General features: G+C 35.1%; 2 protein-coding genes across 4 annotated transcripts in view; one reads left to right on the top strand and one right to left on the bottom strand.

The window, feature by feature from the left end:
- LOC131149818 (uncharacterized) overlaps window positions 1-4,271 on the top strand; it is a 55,820-nt gene extending 51,549 nt beyond the window's left edge. The window contains exons 14-15 of the mRNA XM_058100584.1: window positions 3,724-3,813; window positions 3,942-4,271. Of these exons, the coding sequence (XP_057956567.1) occupies window positions 3,724-3,813; window positions 3,942-4,004 (153 nt within the window). The 3' untranslated portion in view covers window positions 4,005-4,271. The remainder of the gene's footprint in view (window positions 1-3,723; window positions 3,814-3,941) is intronic.
- A 2,293-nt stretch (window positions 4,272-6,564) lies between these two features.
- Window positions 6,565-16,898, bottom strand: LOC131149817 (small RNA-binding protein 11, chloroplastic-like). 3 transcript variants are annotated; one of them, XM_058100581.1, is made up of 4 exons: window positions 16,664-16,898; window positions 7,145-7,213; window positions 6,949-7,055; window positions 6,565-6,867 (listed from the first exon to the last, which is right to left on the bottom strand). In XM_058100581.1, the coding sequence occupies exons 1-4, from the start codon at window positions 16,785-16,787 to the stop codon at window positions 6,760-6,762; spliced, it is 408 nt and encodes a 135-aa protein (XP_057956564.1). In that variant the 5' UTR covers window positions 16,788-16,898; the 3' UTR covers window positions 6,565-6,759. The 3 variants fall into 3 exon arrangements, with proteins under 3 accessions (XP_057956564.1, XP_057956565.1, XP_057956566.1); XM_058100582.1 differs by having other exon boundaries at window positions 6,949-7,049; window positions 16,664-16,864; XM_058100583.1 differs by having other exon boundaries at window positions 6,949-6,989; window positions 16,664-16,851.
- Between the last annotated feature and the right edge of the window lie 4,093 nt (window positions 16,899-20,991).

The following is a 20,991-nucleotide window of genomic DNA, read 5'->3' as shown; positions in this document are numbered from 1 at the left end:
TGCATGTTAGAAGTTAACGTACGCACAAACACTTAATGAAATAAGCGACTACTTGTATTAGAAATATAGCAAGTGAGGCTTTAGATATACCTAAATGAAGAGCTGCAATGAAATAAGCGACTACTTGTATTAGAAATATAGCAAGTGAGGCTTTAGGTATATCTAAATGAAGAGCTACAATTCGCAAAGAGAATTGGTGGTGGATGTGGATGCCCACGTGCAGTTAAAAAATGGTATAAAATTAACAACTAAATGTAGGGAAATTTTTGTGAAAGGAAAAAATTGTTAGTGAATCTAAATATAGAGCTTATATGAATTATGTATTAAACTAGGCACTAAAAAAGGGACAAAAGACTGAGAAACTTGCTAGGGACAGTGGAAGTAGTACCGACCTAGGTGATATCAAATATATATTTTTTTAAAAAAAGTAGCTCAACCAAAAAAAGTAAAGTCAGGGCAATGGCATTGGCATCTAGTTAAATAACAAGATATAAAGAACGGTGGCAAAGTTATTTTAAAAAGTTATTTGATGAAAACCAAGTAGAAGGCCTAAAGTTGGAATTAATGAGGAAAAGGCTAGTTTTCCTTTAATCCTTTCTTTGCCTTCATAGACTTTCTTCTCTTCATAATGGGTCTCAGTCATGTCATTGGTGGGTCCTGAGTCCCAACACGATTTGGCATTTGGCACACAATAGCCCAGGATGATGGCTTAGATCTGTTCCCACTATCCTGGTGATGTAGCATGGATAGCAGGCTCATGGATAGACCGATTTGGTACATTTTTGAGGCCCACTCAAAAACAAGGTAGGGGGGGTGGGGGGGAAGATGTTCCAGGCCTCAAGGCTCCCCAATTTGTGAGGGTAGAGGGAGAATGTCGGTGCACACAGACTTGCCCTGCTTTTATGCAGTGAGGCTGTATCCTTGGACTTGAACCCATGACCAAATGGTCAATGAAGGAGCAACCTTACTGTTGATCCAAGGCCCGTCCTCAAGCCCACTTGCAAGAAAAGGAATAAAATTGTGTCTACTAGATTCTAATTAATGAGTTATTATTTATTATTATTTACATGACTGTTATTCTAATATGGAGTCTTAGGGTTTTTTTACTTAAAGGCTTCAGTTGTAATTTTCTTAATTCCAGTTCTGCTGTGATGTAACAGGCTTGTCCAGACTTGTCCAGACCTAAATTCTCAGTTAATAATTAAGGGAAAAAGTTTATCCTTGTGCTTAATTTAATTTTATGCTAGGGAGGTTTCTGATATCTATTTATCACAAAAATTTAAAGGAAAAGGAAAGGGCTTTGCACATGATTATTATTGTCTCATAGAGAGCCTTTGATTGGATACTTAGGGAAGTCTTGTGACGAGTTCTATAAAAGAAGGGATCTGGTTGTAGGTTTTTATAGAGTTCATTAAGGATACACACACACACATGTTAGGACCATTGAAGGACAGATTAGGATTTTAATTGCAATAGATGTTTATCAAGGCATAGCTTTGGGTCCTTTATACTTGCCTTAGCGACGAATGAGCTTACTAAAGATATCCCAGATGAGAGGTATTAAAGGGCCTTGTTGAATGGGCAGGAGAGCTTGTGTTGTACACAAGAAATAGATGTTCTAGAGAGGGCCTAGAGAGGAGAGCTAGTCAATCCGTAGGAAGCTCAAGCGTGAGAGGTGGCTGGTGAAGGGATTCTGGTCATTGGATGGAATCTTCAAGCTGAAGCATGGTTGGGGTTTTTCTGGGGGAAACACAAAAATGTGTGGGCCATTATCCTCCAATGAGAGAGTGCCATGTCAAGTCTCAACTAAATGCCATGTCAAGTCTGAACTAATGGGAGATATTGTTTGTACAATGGGGTGGTGACACATGGTCATACTGAGAGAGAAGGGAATAGGTGTCACAAATGACAGTTGAGCAACCAAGGAAAATGCTAATGCGGTTTAGTCTCTCCTTAATGAACCCTAAGTTTAGCCCACAGCCTCAAGATTCTTTAGAACCTCCTAGGACTTGGATGAGTAGGGAGACATGCCACATCTCCTGGTCTTGACAAGCAGGCAGCCAACCCAATCTCCCACAAAGTGCACGTAAGATAGTTCATAATTGTGTGCATTGATGATCAATGGGGGCCAATTTCATAATCTTGGGCAAAACAATAATTTTTCGCATTACAGATGGCATGATGTATGTCCGCAGATGATATTGTCAACTGGACATGGAGTGGAATCTAGGTTAGTGATATGAACAAGATTTATAATTTGGAATCTAGAGGTTTCAAGGTAAGTAGAAGACGAAATACATGAATGTAATTTTAGTAATTTTAGAGAGAACCATGATCTTAACATGAAATTGTTGAAATTTCCGTTGAAATTTCTGGTTTCCGTCACCCTTGAAATCAAAATGACAATTGATTTCTTTCTTACATAATTCTTTCAGAATTTCAACAAATCATCTGAAATTTATCGAAATCTCAAAATTTTAGCAAAACTTGTCAAAATTTTAATTATAAAATGAAATTTCCTAGGAATCAAAATAAGAGATTTAGGAGCGAAGTGAAATTGCTCTCTCAATTTATTTCATTTTTTTATCAAAATAAAAGATTATTACAAGGGCTTTTGAAATTACAAAAAAAATAAGCTTACAACAACATTTGAGTTAACCATTCATGTCTAAATAATCATTATTTGTATAATAAATAATATTTAAATGATTTATGAATTCCTTTTGTATTAACTGAATATGTTTAATGTACATTACCTTGCAAATATGTTTGATACACATTATATTACAACTTTTCCACCTCATACACAACATAGGTGCATTTAACTTGTAATATATTAGTCCTAAAACTTATATTATTATGTTTGTTAATTATTTTTAAATTTTCATTAAGGAATTCCATGCTTTACTACTGATTTTTATTAGTTTTTCAAATTGAAATCGAAATTGACATCAAAATTGAAATTTCCATCAAAATTTCCATACTTTTGGAGCTTTTGAGTTGATCAAAATTTTAAGACCATGAAGAGAACAAACAAGTTGAACTTAACAGTCAAAAAGTGCATGAGCAATAGTTCCTTTATCTTGGATCAATTATGCAAGCAAAATGAGAAACTATAGATAAGTGAAGTAGTCTTTTAAAAATGAAAAGACCATTTGGCTTGTTTAGTGGTTGTAAATATATCTAAAATCAAAAGGAAAATTTTACATGAAAGCTAAGACCAGCTATGTTTTATGCATTGGGTTACTAGAGGAAAAATGTATCTGAAAAGTAATGTAGCAAAAATGAAAAATGTTGAATTGAGGATGGTACAGCTCTATAAGACAAATGAATGCATCAGTGGCTATAAGTTGTACTTGGTATGAGTCATGATCACTAGAGATGGTTTACACTTGCAACCCATACTTTATTTTGCCTATGGGGAAAAAAGGCAATTTATTTAATCTTAAGAGGCTGTAGGAGGGCACGGTTTTACACCTATAAGAACTTGCACCAAGACTGTATAAGTATTCAAGTCACTATGAATTTCAAAGGATGGCAAAATGGTGGGGAAGGATTCATATAGCCCGTTCCACATAGTGAGACTTGAAAGAAAACTTTTATTATGCAAAACCGCTCCAAATTTTCTTTTACTTGTTCTTTTCACCAGTCATATGTTTAGGACTCATCCTTGAAATTTATTTCATTGGCACAAGGGTAATTGGCTTTAATGTGTGGTTGCAGGTTGCTAGTGTAACATTTGACTTGCTGTTGCTTCTGGTGCTGGGATCTTATTTGATAGTCCTTTTCAGTTTTCTTGTCATCATTACAAGGGTAACAAACCTGTATTAATTTAGCGTCAGAAACTCATTTATGTCATCTATTTTGTGTGCGTAGTAGTTTTTACTTGCCTTGCAAGCTGAACACAACAGAAACTGAACATAAATATGGTGATGTTGTAGGGCCTCGATGATCTCATCAGTATATTCCGGCGACCTCCCTCCCGCAAGATGAAAACTGCTTAATTATTGAAGCAGAGGATATAATTGAGCTAAAAGCATTTTGACTCACCTCAGAGTAGTTTGTACCAAGCTTATTTGTCTCCTTCGCCCCTTCCCCTCTCCATTGTATGGTAATTTAGTATTGCGAGGGTTTTTTTCCGTCAATGTTTAGTATTTAGTGATTGATGTTGATAATTTATTGTGCAAGGACCAGAACCATTAGGGGGTGAGCAAAATTTTGTAGGCCTTTCAACATTCAATCTAATCTCATTATGATCATTCTTTAGAAAAGCAATATAATTAGTTGCATGCTACATTCGAATACTGGTATAATTGTCAGTTCAACTGCGGGTTGACAGGTTCATCAATTGTCAAGCCCTCGTTCTATATATTGAATATCAATGGTGTGCGTAGTTTCTGGGTCATTAACCATTATTCTCTCTAAATTGCAACGGCTGTCATTATTTACAGCTTTAACCAAACAGGCGTTACTATTAAGGACGACATTAATCATTCTATTTGATTGTTTAGTGACTGGTCCAGCATTCAATGAATTTGGACGAGGCTTTGAATTATTGAAATATTGGGTTATGTCTGAATCAAGAATGGAGCAGATGGCAAGTATTGGCCTATAGCTGTCTCGATGATTAATTTCATTTCTTGAACTCTTCTACTGGTCTCGTAAAATGATAAATTTTAAGTGCTTATTTCATTGCTAAAACTTTTTATTATTACACTTTTTGGGTCTTTTGAGTACTTATGAGGAATTTAAAAAAAAAAAAAAATTAAAAGTTTTTACACAATGTGGGGAAAAAAAAAACTATAATGTGATTTTGTAAATTTTTTTTGAAGATGCTGTAAAAGTTTAAAATTAAATTTATTTAACTATTTATAAAATAGAAACCAGAGGCCTCTTCCAATTGCAGGCAAAGGAAGCTTTTCAGTATATGCGTATGTCGTTCCTTCTCAAGCCCTGCTCATGAAGGGCAGTGCTGCAGAGATAATACCTAGATTCCCTGCTCCCATTCAGAACTTGAAAAAAAAAAAAAAAAAAAAAAATTATTTTGGTTAGAAGAGTCCTCTGAATATTCTGGGATTTAATGATCAGTTTCAATATTTTGTTCTTGAATGTGAAGAGAGAAGAGAGGATAGACTCATTACATATATATATGGTGATCCCCCATAAGTAATTGAGTGTGAGAGTCCAATGAACCGAAAAGTTACTGTTTAGTTCTGGAAGGGATCATGAAAGTTTTAGATAATCTACTTTCATTAGATGATTTATTAGATATCGAAAATAGAGGATTTTGAATACTATTCAAAATTCCAAAGAACTATACGGAAGGGCTAAGAACAACTGGAAAAAGCTCAGGTTCGCCTACGTAAAGTAGAAATGGAAGCAGATAAGTTTTTGAGCGAATTTATACTTTGAGATAGGACGAGAAAAATTCAATTTGATTAATTCGACTTATAAGACTGGAATAACTAGAAAATTACAAAAAATGAAACTATCTATTTTGAACAACAAAGGGTGATTCATCAAGTCTTACAAAGAGCTTTAGCAGCTCTAAATAGTTGTTTGAATAACAAATTGCATTTATGTACTATCAGTTCCAATATTGGCATGCATGGGCCGATAAAAGAAATGATCAATTAATCCTTCTACTACCTATAGGCTTTATCATTTTTTTTTACTTTCAAAATTAACAAATTCTCATGGTAACCATTTGATTTGACAAAATTCGTAATATTATAGGAGAACGAATTGAGCAAAATAATAGAGAAGAAAAAATTATAAATATTGGTATTGTAATTCAAGCGATTGACATTGCTCGTATTTGTGATTTTGATAAAGTAATGACAGGTGAATTAGTGGAATTTGAAGATGGTACGATCGGCACTGCTCTGAATTTGGAAGCAAATAATATCGGTGTTGTATTAATGGTTGATAGTTTAATGATACAAGAGGGAAATGTTGTAGGCATTACTTTTTTTACTTTCAAAATTAAGAAATACTCATGATAACCATTCGAGTTGACGAAATTCGTAATATTATACGAGAACATATTGAGCAAAATAATAGAGAAGTAAAAATTATAAATACTGTATTGTACTCCAAGTAAGTGATTGACATTGCTCATATTTGTGATTTTGATCAAGTAATGATAAGTAAATTGGTAGAATTTGAGGATGGTCCGATAAGCATGGCTCTGAATTCGGAATCAAATAATGTTAGTGTTGTATTAATGGTTGATAGTTTAATGATACAAGAGGAAAGTTCTGTAAGAGCAGAAGGAATAATTGTTCAAATACCAATGAGCGAATCTTAATTGGGTCGTGTTATGAATGCACCGGCTAAACCTAATGATGGCAAAGAAAACTTATATCATTTAACACTTTTAAAAAAATATTAACCATACCAAGACAATATTTATTTGAACAGTATTTGACAACAGATTTTCCAAAATAATATTGCAAAAAAAAAAACACCAATTCCTATGTTGGAGTACTTCAATTTTGTTCATGTTTTATTTTTTGTTCTCATTAGCGTAATTGGAGGCATTATAATCAGTTCGTACTCAAATTGCAAAATAAAACACGCTATGATTAAAGAATTCAGCAGTCGCTGCAGCCAAATCAGCCTCTTGTTGGAGGCATTCCAGCACAAAAAGCTGCGCATTTAAGAAGATAATTTGAACAAAACATTGAAGCATACAAACAAATCAAGCCATCATATTGTACATATGTATGTTTATATCAACAAAATATAGTAAAAACTTTAATTATTGGCTGTTGGTTCAGGAGGCCCTCTTCCTATAGAAATACCACCATTAAATTGACGTCTAGAGGTTGCATTTTCTACAGAAATGATGCGTCCATCGAGCAGCTGCAAGTAAATCCACATTTGTTATTCTAAAAAATAATCCCCCCTTGTGTAGATAGAGGGCAGCAGAGTATGCAAGTTCACCTTCCCGTTCATTTCTGTCGATGCCTTCTGAGCTTCATCTTCTGAGACAAAAGTGACAAAACCAAAACCCTTTGATCTGTTTCTAGCTTTATTCATCACTACTTTAGCTAGAAAACTAACATGTTAGCATTGAAAAATTGAATTACTGTTTCCAAAATAGATGATGAAGCTCATATGGACAGGATTATAGTCAAACCTTCAACAACTTTGCCGAACTGTGAAAATGCTTCTGCTAGCGTATCCTCTGTGGTGCAGAAAGATATACCTAGAACAAGGTCATAAGTTACAATATCATGTTATTCTGAACTCAGATTGTGAACAATGGCTTTTGTTACATAGATAGGTTTTGGATTTCTACATTGTCCTAGACTTCGGCTCAAGCACCATGTTGGACAGATGGCAGGTGAGAAAACACATTACTATAAATTATCAGATGTCATTTCTTGTGAAATAAATATTAAATCTAGTCAATGGGAATCAGACATTGTCACGTTATCTGGTTTGTGTACAAATGGACAATGGGCTCAATTCCCAAATCACTGCAAATTTACCTAGTTTGGTAACTAGGCAATTAACTAGATGGTGAATTTTTTTTAAATTTTTGATAGTTCTGATAGGAATCTTCTACAAATTTTGAAATGGTTCTGGTTAACCCAATAAATTTGATCGAATAAAGTGATTTTTTTTTGTTTTTTTTGTTTTTGGGAGGGAGAGGGGGGAGAAGGTGGTAAACAACCTTTCATTAATGTGAAACAACAATACAACGTAGTGTAGGGTTGTAAATACCTATATAAAGGAGGGGAAACACTTCCAAAATTGATAACCATCCACGTAATGACCTAAATTCGACAACGTATCTGAAGCTTGATTTGCATTCCTGAAAGTATGATTGATAGCGCAGTTTGAAAATTGGCAAGTAAACCTTTAATATCAGTAAGGATCAAAGTCTCCCTAGAGCTTTGTGTAATGGTCCTGGACTCAACTCCGGTGAGGTATTGTCCGTTTTGGCCCACTGACCTCACGGATTTGTCCTATAAAAGTTGTCTCACATAGTTGGAGTCGAAACCATCCTTATAAGTCCAAGATCTCCCTAGTACACATCCGATGTGGGACCGGGCTCTCCTGTCCGATCTCTAACGCTTTCGTTAGAGTGACTTACACCTCTGTGTATGATCCATCCACATGATAATACCCCTAGGGTGGCTCTAATATAAAATGTAACAATCTTGAACCCAACTCGATTGAGGTGCTGTCCGCTTTGGCCTGCTGGCCTCATGGATTTGTCCTTAAAAAGGCGCCTCACATGGTTGAAGTCCAAACCATCCTTATAAGCCCAAGATCTCCCTAATACACATCCGATGTGGGACCATGACACTATGCATATACTTAACAATTAATCGGAGCAAGGCTAGGAACAGTCACTCCATGCACTCCACTCATTCTCTCCTTATGATTGGGTCATTAAGCCATTTTCTTCAAACCTAATATGAGTTAACCACTTAAGATGGCTTTGGATTCTCAATACTACCTTTTTTTTTTTCTTTTTTTTCATAAATGTTGGTTAAGGGTTAAAGCAAACAAATAGCCTTCTTTTAAAAAAAAAAAAATGTCAAATAGGCCAATCATAAAGAGACTGAATGATGACAGTACATTGAGCAGCTGCTTCTAGTATTCCTCAACAATAAATAGCCAGCTTAGAGTCTCTTCCACCTTGCTCACAGTTTTCCACTCTTAACACAACAAAAATAATATGCCAAACATTTGAAACTAGAGACCCCTCGAGTGCTCAAAATTTTCATTAATAGTGGTCAGGCCTCGACATTCATTAAACCATGTACAAGCCAAGCCATAACAACCTAAATTAAATGACAAACATTAATAAATTATTGAACTTATTAATGCACCAATCTGATAGCATAATACCACTTCCATTTTCACCATCACAAATTAATTGAACTACTCCTAAAAGCAAAAAACCATATTTCTTAGTAGTCTTCTTGTAACAAATTTCATAATGACAAGTATCCTTATAAATACATTCATTTAGAATGTAATCCCCACAATATTCCTAAGCAAATTGAAGTCATTTTGGTTTGCATTTTCATCCCTATGTAATTTGCATCAACTCTTTCTCTCTAATTCATTATTTAAATCTTTGAACTCCCCAACCACGCCTATCCAATTCCAACCTCTCAGTGTCCCTATCCATATCCCTCTCAATTTCAAAAGTTCTATCATTAATGGCACACACTCAACTTCAACCAATTCTCTTTGTGGGTAAAAGACATGGACCTCAGCATTTACAAAGGGAAGACTCTTGTAGTTGTGAACATTGCTTCCAAATGGTTCTTCTCCTTTTCCCCAACGCTGATTTATTATTTTGAATATGTTCTCAAATTCTTATACTACAAAAGTAGAAATATCAATCTTAAACACGTTCATATTATATACATGCATACATTCATATGGACGTGTGTATCTGTGTTTCTTCTTTAAAAAATTAAATTCTTTAACTTTCCTATATGAAATTAAATATTGCATTTCTGTGTAACTTCTTTTTCATTGGAACATACTAATTCTTCTAATTCTTTCAACATTCTGGAATTTTTGTTTTTCCTACCGATGTGTTCAAATAATTACTTAATTATTTGGTGCTTATAACTTGTAGTTTCCACTTCAATTATGTTTAATATTTCTCACAATATATTTATAAACATATTTCTATTTTCTAATACCCATATTCAATACTTTTCTTAGTTCCGGGACTACTAGCTATGTGTAGAATATATGAATTTATATTAAGACTAGAGTTCCATATTTCTTAGATTGTATTACAATAAAATGGTTGAAAATATTTTCTATTGATGCACTAGCAATCTTTTTTTCATTCAAAAGTGTCTATAAAGTTTCAACTCCCTGTACGTTGCATAGGCTACGATATATCTAGTATCACTAAAATTCCTATGATAACCCAAGGCAAAGTGGCAAACCAATGTCATTAGAAATCTCACAAAGTTCCCAGCCATTTATTGTTTAGTGAACCAAAAAAGGTGAGATACCTCTCAATCGAGAGTTTTTGGCTGGCAAAATACTAGAGAAGTTTCGTCTCAAGTCCCATGGTGCTTGGTTTGATATAGGCGCAAAGTGCCAGCTGGCTACATGAAAAAAAATGTAACACTCGATGCACAAGGCTCCAATGACATATCAAGGTTGAGGGAGGGCATGATGCATTGAGCCTTAACCCCATGCTTTAAGTGGCTGTTTCTGTGACTTAACTTGTGACCTTCAAATTTAGCTGCACAATGCCCCAGCTCTCAAGGCAGTTTTTTTTTATTTTATGGCTAGATATCAAATGTGCACAGAGAACCCAAGTCTAATTAAAAATAAATTCAACAGTACTTCTCATTAGACTGTTAATAACCTAAAGCTCAGTCCAATGTAAAGATGAAGTTAAATATCTATACTTTCTTTGGGGGTTGGAATGGGCTCAAAAAAAATGTACAAGAGTGGACAGGATATGAATAATGAAGAAAAAGATGCATTTCTGCAACAATGGACCATCTACAGATACAAAAAAACAAGAGAATATTCAAGAAATCCTCCATCCCACCAGTCCTTTCTAGGCTTTGGAGCAGGATGCATAAATGAAATTCTTTTGTTTGCAAGGAATTATTAATTCCAAAAGAAGTAACAGAGTTGTTGAAAATTAGAGCATTGATGTAGGTTGTACAGTCAAAAATGAATTCTCTTGCAAGTTGCAAGTCACATTAGGGTGTACGACTTTTCTATAAAAGTGTTTACTTGACTCAAGATATGGACAGATCAAGCAGACGCCTGGAGAAATCATAATGGGAGGGTCCTTTCCTATGTTCTTCGAGGGGTGCGACTTAGCCTAAATAGCTTCATCAAGAATTGAAGGCCATCTAAATTAGGCTAGAAATTGCCAAGAACAGAAATTTGAGACATGTAGGTGTCAACACGTTCTGAAGGCTCATCCCTACCGAGGTGAATCTTCGAACTGCCTCGATACAAATGGTAAACTCGAATCATGAAATTAAGAATTGGGGAATGAAATGAAATAAAATAAAATAAAATAAAATAAAAGGGAAAAAAGAAGAAGAAAGGACATGTCTGGGCCATAAGGCTCTTCACTTTGTGAGCGTTAGGGGAGGGTCGTGACCCTTGCTTTTATGCAAAGAGGTTGTTTCCTTAGTCTCAAACTTATGAATAACCATTCATAAGGAGCAACCTTACCGTTGATCCGAGGCCCGCCCTCATTGGGGAATGAAATGAGAAGTGGGTCAAAAATATATCAACAAAGTCGCCACCTAACCTACTTTGTCCTAGGTGAGGTTAGAATACCTAATTTAGTCGCTATCAATTTTAAGGTCCACTAACTACTCCTAGGATCCAAAGAATCAATAATCTGCGGTTTGCGTACCAAAGTCTAAATTCAAGAGTACGTTTATGTGGAGGGAAGGTACTAGGACTCCACACACACAGCCTTTCAAACAGTACCATGATAACATTAGGATGTTCAAGCATTAATCAAACAAATTTTTTTTTTATATTTATTTTAATGAACAAAGAATTGTATGAAAAAGAGAGAAGAATGTACATTAGAAAATTAGAAAGAGAAAGGAAAATAAAAAAAAGAAAGACACGGAGGATAAGAAATCCTCCCTAAGGAAAATAAAAAAAAGAAAGACAGGGAGGATAAGAAATCCTCCCTTACATCAATAAAAATTAGTTACAAAGAATGCAACCTGAGCAGAGAACTAAACTTAATGTAACAAGGACAACCAATCCAGCTACAGGTCTTCCAGAGAAACATGACTAAACCATTTGCTGACACCCACAATGACGCAAGACATACCACTCTACTCCAGAGCAAATTGCTAGTAGTGGCGTCACCTTTGAATATTCTAGTATTCCTTTCCAACCAAACACACCGAATAATAGCCATAACGGTGCAAAGTCATAGAGCTTTCCTATCCTTTCCTTTGCCAAAACCCCCAAGTTATGGTATAAAAAGGCCTTCAAAGTGTATGGGCAGATCTGGTTTTCACTAAATATACCAAATAACTTATTCCAAATAGCCATCGTGAAAGGGCAATGAAGAAAGAGATGTGCACAAGTCTCTTCAGTTATGCAAAGGGCACAAATGTTAGGGGATGGAGCCTTATTAGGTATTCTCTTCTGAAGCAAATCATAGTAGGTATTAATTCTTTCAAGTATCGCAGTCCAAATGAAAGCTTTTACTTTTTAGGAAGCTTTAGCTTTCCAAAGCAAAAGGATCCACAGAAGAATTACAAGTCAAATACGTGAAAAAGGATTTACAAGAGAACTCCCCAAAAGGATCTAAACTCCAAACCCTATTATCACTCCCCAAAAACATGAAAAGAATCAAGAAACCTGATTGAAAGAACCATCTCATTAATCTCTCTCTCTCTCTCTCATTTAGATTTCTCCCAAAATAGAAGTTCCAAGAATGCCCATCTTCTTGCAAAAGAAGAAATGCAGAAATCAGGGTGTCATGAAGATTTGATAAATGAAAAAGATGAGGGAAAGTACTAGCCAAAGGCATTTCCCCCACCCAATGATCCTACCAAAAGAGAATACGCTCCCCATTACTCACTGTATAATGCACTTTAGGAAGCAAATAATCATAAATCTGAGATACAAACTTCCAACGACTCGTATAAGTAATGAAGTCCCACTTATTTTGTAGCATTCCAAATTTACTGCAAATTACCTTATGCCAAAGAGAATTAGGTTCTAAAGGAAAGCGCCATAACCATTTCCCCACTAAAGAGATGTTTTTGGACACCGAGTTACCAAGACCCAAGCCTCCCTCCGTTTTAGGCCTACAAATAGTCCTCCAACCTACAAGATGATCTCTACTACCCTCTCCCCTACTAGACTATATGATGGGGATCAACATGCACCTCGAGCATCTTTCGTGGATATTGTGACACATGGACGACCACCTGAAGTCCACCATTGATGTGAACTTTATTTGCAGTAATTGAAGCTTCTCATAGAAGCTAGCTTGGAAAGAAGATGACAGCTTGCAAATCAAAGAGTCTTGGGTTTTCAAGAAGCATTTATTTCATTTTAAGTTCCTAAATTCCACTATCATAATTATTCTAGTTCCCAAACACCTATTTCCTATGACAAACTATCTCCTAGGAACCTCATTACCTATGTTTGAAATGTTTTATTTTACTTTTGTATTTTCTTTAATCTTTTAAAAGCCATGTGCAAGTCATGTGCATGTAAGGCTATAAATATGCTATCACTTGTATTGTAAAAGACATCTTGCATTATCAATTAAAAAAAGAAGCTTTTGCTTGAACTTGTGAATCGTGTTCCTTTCCTTGTGAGTGAGTAGTGTGAGGCAACGTTCCGTCTCCCCGGAGATTAGGTGGTGAGAGACCACGACAACATCAACGTCATCATCAATGCTACACACCCACACCTCTTTCATAGCTCACAGCCACAACCACCTCAACCTTCATTCTTGTCTCCATATTCCTAAGGATCAACAAGCTTGTTCGTGGTGCGATCAAGTACTCGTGTGTCTTGGTGTTTGACATTCCGAACCTTTTGGTAAGTTCATTTCAATTCCTTGTTTGTGACCATCTAAAATAGCACCTAAAGTACCTTCTAAGACTTGAAACTCTACCCGACGCCTTGATTGAAAAACCTTATTCATTCTCTTTGAATCTTCCTAGATTATCAATATGAACATGCTTGCTAGTACCATGCTTAGGGATATTTGATTTGTATGCTAGGACTTGTGATCTAAGACTTCTAATATAACATCTTTTAAAATGAACTTGATTACTTGAATGAAATGATCAACTAAGGGCTTTGAACCAAATCATATATGTTTTCAAAATCTCAACAACTTGTGATCATTAGAATATGTTTGTGATGTTCATTCTTGGTTAATTCAATTCTTCTCATAGATTGTGATATTGTGTGTGTGCTACAAAGAGGGTCAACTGTAGGACTAGGGCTACTTAGAACCGTCCTACATCACTGTAAGAAATTTCTCATTAACTTAACAAACAAAGTCTTCGATTCTCCAATTTAATTAGATTACCTCTCTTTGAATTTTGTTCCACTTTATAACCATCAAGTATTCCTTCCCTTAGAGTCGTAAGGTTTCCCTCAACTCAAGAATCCTAGGAAGAACGTTATCACACCGCTTCCAAGTTCCGTTTGGATTCACTAATTAAAGTGCTTTCCATTTTCTTTCATTTTAGTCCGTTCACAATTCAAATAAAGTCTTGAAGCTCATCTTGCCAAAAATCCAATTACATCATATGTACATAAAACAATACATCTCATTGAACCAACATTAGATGATTTGAACAAGCATGCATATCATTTAATCAAACCAAACCAAGATATCTTCCCGTGCAAAGAAAATGAATTTAAACTCAGTTTTACCTTGTCATGCTCATAAATAAAATAATTTCATACATTTTTATCCTCAAAACTCATATTTTCTTGCATTTTTATTCTTTGAACCCAATTTAAAGTCACCTTTAAGCCCAGAACAGTCCTAAAATTCCGAAAAACTAATAAAAAAACAAAAGGATTTTTATAGGATGTTTTATCTGAATTTTTTCATTTTTTTGGGTATTTTTTAACCAATTAATACCACTAAAATGAAATAAAATTCAAACAAATAAGTTAGATCAACCAAAAAAAAAAACTACACTAAATTCTAAACCCTATGTGAGACCTTCCTAAACAATACTACTGAAGCAAAAAAAATAAAATTAAAATAAGTTAAAATAACATCTATCTAATTAAAGAAGCTTAAATTGAAGAAAATATAAAATAATATTTAAAAAAAAAAAAAAACTTGAGATTGGTCCTAAAATAAAAAAGATATTTTTTTTCTAACTTTACCCTATTTTTTCAAAATATTGTTTGATAATGGAAAATTAAATATTTTTTTTTAATTTTTTGAACATAAAAACAGATTAAAGAAAATAAAAAAAAAAAAAAATAGGAGGACTGGTCTACTAGTCTGTATGGACTTGTCGACCAGGTCTCCATGGTTGTCTTCTCCGGCAGGGTTCCAGCGACACAGCAGCCACCTCTTCCACTCTATACTTGCCATTCTGACCCCAAAAACTGGCGGCTTTCGGCACCATTCCATCCTAAAAGACCTTCTTGACCACCTTAGATCCTTACTTTTTGCCCCAAACACTCTAAAACACCACCTATCACACTCAACCAGCTGTTGCCAGCAATAATGATGAAGGAGCTATATTTTGGCCTTCTGTGGCCGTTTGTAACCCATATTTCTACATTCCTCACAGCCTTAACCACCCATGCAGACCCTAACCCTTGGTTTCTCACCTTTCTCTCTCTTTCTTCTTTCTAGACTCTCACAAACTCCAGCCAGCACCTAGTGCTGTTTTTTCCATTAAAATAAAGCAAGTTTCAACTTTTCCCAAACTAGTCATAATGTTAAAAACCCAGCAAGCCTATTTCATGCATAATCAAAACAAAAACTTCATCTTTCCATGAAATAAAGAATAGAAACCCAAGCTTTAACAGACGTAATCTTCAATCTTGCAAACCAGCAGTATGAACACTCGCAGAGGATTCAAACGCTTCAACCGACATATGATTCATCGAGAACAACCTCATATGAGTAACAAAAAATAGCATATGTTAATAAAAATCATACCTTGTCTTTTCTTTGGAATTTTGATGGTCAAGGTCCGTGAAGCTTGAGTCTTTAACCTTCAACACTAGAGCATTCCAATGGAGATCCTTCTCCTTCTTCATGTGTGAGTGTCTTCATACAATGTGTAGCCCAAGTTGCGTGTGTATCTTCTTGTGAGCCCCCTCTAGATGAGTGTTCCCTCAAGTTGAACGTATGTCTTCTTGTAAACGCGTGTAGTTTCCCTAAAAACTTATGCCCTCGTGAGCCTCCTTTTTGCCTCCTTTTTATAAAGAAAGGGAACTAAGAGGCGTTGCCCTAAACCCCAACTTTTAGAAATGTCCTTTTAAGATAAGGAACCCCTTCCTTGTCCTATAAGGGTGTTTGAAGGCAAGTTTTGTTCTATCCAAGGAAAAATCTTTCGACTCAACTAAGGATTGTTCTGCACTAATAAAACCTCAAAAAGTGAAAATGGTCATCCCAATTTTGAAGTGCACCCAAAATGTCCTAGGGGAAGAAGCCTCAATTAATTGTCTGCCAAATTACTATATCTTATTCCTCATTTAGTTGAGAAGTTTCATCCCAGGCAAAATTGGATGTCTACAGCAAGAATTGGCTACTGATTCTCAGATAAGATAGGGAACCCAAAAGGACACAAAAGCCCCGAATGGAGGATTAAGGAACGAAAACGACTAATTATATTTAGGGTTGGCAACCTGAGTGCTCGTTCTCTATTCAGCTGGGGTGAAGGCACTAATATATTGAGTAAAAACAATAGCTATAGGGTTTCTACGTTCCAAGTTCGTCTATGTAGTAAAGAGATCATCTATGATTTTTTCCTCGCACAAGGGTGAAGATATTTCAGATGGGTCTCTAAAATAAATCGAAAAGACAATACTAAACAGCACATCAGAACAAATCCTAGAAAATTATCAAGGAAAATATAATATGGCGATGAAGATCAAATTTGCAGAGAGAGAGAGAGAGAGAGAGAGAGAGAGAGAGAGAGAGAGAGAGTACCCTTAACGAAAAGCCTGGAAGCGAATCCTCGGTAAGCAAGGAGGTGAGAAGGAGAGGAAATGTTAGGGAATAATGGAGAGTGCCGTCTGGGAAGCTGATGGAATTTGCCGCCAATGGCTGCCATTAGAGTTCAAGAGAGTAAACAGACTCGAAGCTACAAAACTTTGTTTACCAAAAAATAAATTAAAACAAAATAAAAACAGGTACAAACTAAGAGAACATGCAACATTCTCTCTAACAAATTTGTATTTTAATGTTTAATGATATGAATTTTAAGGGGTATACAAATTATTTAAAAAATTAATGTAATTTTATACTATATTTTGTCTAAATTCAAACAAATACTGAAAAAATTGTCAAAAGGAATTATATAATTGACATGTATTCATTTAGTTATTGTTTTATGATATGAATTTTAAGTAGTATATAAATTATTTAAAAAATTAATATAATTTTATACTATATTTTGTCTAAATTTACACAAAATAAAAAATTTAAACCTAAAATATATACTCTTAACCAAGGAGTTAGTGAATTTAATGTATCTTTTTTTTGTTGGTAACTCACTAAATAGATAGTAATGATGTAATTATTACACCAATTCTTCTTTAACAATCTCTTTCACTCTCTCCATTAATTTAAGTATGCTTGTTGAGTTTAGGCCATAAGTTGCAATTAAAATACTACCCATATCAAATTAATTTGTGCAAGAAACATGTGGTTCTTGTGTTGAATTTTTATTCAAATTCATTATCCTTGTTTGGCATTTGAGTATGAACTCTACTCTAAAAAATATTAAACTTACAAAATTCTTTAAAAAAACCAAACTTATAACAAAATGTCACGTTGAGGAGTGTAAAATGTTTCTAAAAATATTATGTATAGCACCTTGGAAATATATATTGCTAGAATATATCTCTTTGTTGAATATTATGTCTAGTGTCTTTCGCATCTATGTCGTAGACCAAGCACTTCCTTTATTGTGAGGGTTGTCATGTGGCGCTAGTTGTAAAGCTTAAATAATTAGTGGAAAGTTAATCGTGGATGGATTCATCACATGAACACACTGATAAACAACATATAAAAGTTGTAATATAGTAAAACAGCACGAAGAAGATAAGCCATCACATGGTAGAGAACAATTAATGTGCTTAATTTTCTTGTGCCTTTGTATACCATATGTGTTTAGGGATTTAGACAGTTACAAATAGAATGCTATTTTACATGAATGATGAATACTCACCCTCCCAAAATGTTTTGAGATATTTTCAACATTAATGTGACTCATATTCCATTTATTTATCAAAATGTCACTCATAATTTTCTTAATCAAAACTTATACAATTACACAATGATCCCAAAACATAAATCTTAGAAAACTATTTGCTTATTGGATGCAAAATAATGAGCAAAAGACGAGTAAACATATACTAAGAAAGAAAAACTCTAAACGAGTTTGATTCGTGACTGTAAAGACCTGGAAATACAATAAATAAAATAAAATAGGAAAAATGGAATTTTGGTCAGAGGAGGAGAAAATCGGTGACGGTTTTTTGAAAGGGGAAGAAAACTGGTGATGGTTTGGGGTTTTTACTGCGGGTCAGTAACGGGTAAATGGTGATTTCTAGGCCGGTTAAATAGAAAACTGGGGACGGTTTTCTGGGAGTCTGAGAAATTTGGCGACAATTTTCTCGACAGTACTGAAAACTATAAGATCCTGTGAGCCATTTGTCAAATTAAAATCAAAACTCTCTCTCTCTCTCTCTCTCTCTCTTTTTCTCCTCGCTTAAACCCACGAACCCCTCCCCTTCTCACTATAATTCTCGCTCCGTTAAATCCCTGATTGACGATCAGGAACTACCACGGGGGTTGTAACGCCCCGACCCTTTATATGACCCCGAAGTGCTACTACACTTGTATAATACACCCGTCCCTGATAAACATACATATACAACCCGCCCTGAATAGGGACATACGAGTGTTTCACATTGATTTGTAATCTCATGCACAACGGAAAACATAAACATCCATATGGAAATCTATAAGCCAGATTTTCTAACTGTATTCTCACATGCATACGATCGTGCTTAAAACATAACCTGTTCTTACAATCCCCAAAAAGACATTCTGAATTAAGTCTATTGCATATACAAAACACTTACGTAATCTACACACAATACGACACTCCAAGTCCCTCTAGTAACTAGGACTTATGTCCTGCAGGACCTGAAACAAAGGTTGTATGTTGGGGTGAGACACTTCTCATTTAGGTGGAAGATATTACATCAGTGTGTGACAATACATATTCAAACCAGTAGAAAGCAGTTACATATATAGCATATTATTGTAATATAGGATATATTTATATATTTCTCGCAATAGATAATTCAACATCATTGCAAGCGAGAGTTCCCGAGGTTAGGGTAGGGTACAGGCTCATACATTGTACGATCCCTTCTCCCGATATCAAACCTGTGACTTTACCCATTTTAGTTTTTAAATCATGTATACACATATTTGGAACACCATCCAACTTAGAAACTTCATAACTAATGCCATCACTACCCCGTAGCGTGGGTTGTGCAATTTACTATAGTCCGACTGAATCCACCTGGTCCATTAATCCACCAATGGCCACTCCTACCCAGCTGACTATCTCGATAGCCACACTAAAAATCAGATGTGTGGTTGCACTGTATCCAGAATATAACAAAGAAATCGTGCTTAAGCTTTTTAAGGCTTTATATAACGTTGAGCTTTTTAAGGCTCTTATAGTAATAAGCTATGGTCCCAATATCGTATATACAATTTATAATAAAACGAATAACTTGTTTCAAATTCACAAATCACAACTCATCCATTCATACGATGGTATAAACTAGCACACACACTCTCGGTTTAACCCTTTTTACATATAAAGCTCGATATATAATAGACACCTGTTTTCCACATTTTTAGATAGAAAAATGGAACTTCAGTTCCCATAGTTCATATACGTGTATACCAGTTCGGTATATTCCATTTCATATCATATGCCACACTCATTTGATAAAAAATCCACTATATAGTATATAACTCAAAAAATAACATTTAAACGGGAAATAAAGGGTTCAAGCATCTCCTACATTAAGTTTAATGCAAATAACGAAGTTTTGAAAAGTTTGGAGATCATACGTCAAAACCGTTATTTTTACCAAAATTGTAAAATCGTAAAACCGACATTTTTACCTGGTGAAACTTCGCAACTAAGCAGTTAATACGTGTATATAAACATAAGCTACAGTTCTAGCGGTTTAGTTTTCTAAAATGACTGATGTAAACAAATCCCCTTACCTATTTCCCCAAACCTGAAATACAAACTATACGGTTCCAAAACAGCTAACCGAGTTCTTAGAACCTATAAACCATATAACAGTACTTCAACACAATCCTATTTACGACAGATCTACCGAACCAAAAATAAACTTAGACCCTTACCTTGATTTCGAGATGAAACCCGAAAATCCTCAAAACGAAGATCTGATCCCCTATAACCGTAGAGGTTTTCCCCCCTAATCTATGTAGTAACATCAGATTGTGGATTCGGGCGATGAATAGTGGAGGATCGAAGAGAGAGAAAGTTCACCGGTTTTAGAGAGAGAGAGAGAGAGAGAGAGAGAGAGAGAGAGAGAGAGAGAGAGAGAGAGAGAGAGAGAGTTTTGAGTTTCTAAACCATGAAGCAATGAAATAGATATTTATAATTTAGTTGACCCAGCCAGACTCGTCGACGAAGTGGAGTGCTTGTCGATGAGCAGAAGAAGGGCGTTCGTTGATTAAACCTCGCTGACGAGCTACGGAAGAGACTTCATCGGCGAAAGAAAGAGCCTCATTTATGAGCCCAGTTATTTTCACCTTTTTAAGTTCCTTCCTCTTTTCTTATTTGTATAATTCACTTTTCTCGGGTTGGGTCCTCACAACCTCCCCTCCTTATAAGTATTTCATCCTTGAAATTTGTTAATTGTTTCTAAGCATAACCTTACCTTATAACTCAGTTCTACAGAAGACTCAGAAGCCACCCTGTTGACCCAATGGGTCATGCCCGGTTTTGATTATGACAAATACTCATTATATATCTAATGGGTGTTTGAGAATATGTGCAGGAACCAAAACTGTCAAAATCATAATACACATGCACATGGAGAAAATGAAGAACTGATGGAGAAAATGAAGAACTGAAGACAAATCTTTTATTAAGTGTTGTAATATATATATTCCTCTTGCACATTTGGTCTGTAATAGTAAATTAGGTTATTTGGTTTGTAATAAGCACACACAACACATGCATGGTT

The sequence above is a fragment of the Malania oleifera genome, chromosome 2 (genome assembly GCF_029873635.1).
Source record: "Malania oleifera isolate guangnan ecotype guangnan chromosome 2, ASM2987363v1, whole genome shotgun sequence".
Classification (NCBI taxonomy): Eukaryota; Viridiplantae; Streptophyta; class Magnoliopsida; order Santalales; family Ximeniaceae; genus Malania; species Malania oleifera.
Note: the sequence above shows the minus strand (reverse complement) of the source record. Positions and strands in the feature narration are given on the sequence as shown.

Excerpts from the sequence above, each read along its gene's own strand:
- LOC131149817 (XM_058100581.1), bottom strand. The coding sequence starts at position 16,787 with ATGGCAGCCATTGGCGGCAAATTCCATCAGCTTCCCAGACGGCACTCT. Across the intron at positions 7,214-16,663 it reads TTCCAGGCTTTTCGTTAAGG|GTATATCTTTCTGCACCACA; the intron begins GTACTCTCTCTC and ends ACCTTGTTCTAG. Across the intron at positions 7,056-7,144 it reads GTTCGGCAAAGTTGTTGAAG|CTAAAGTAGTGATGAATAAA; the intron begins GTTTGACTATAA and ends TTAGTTTTCTAG.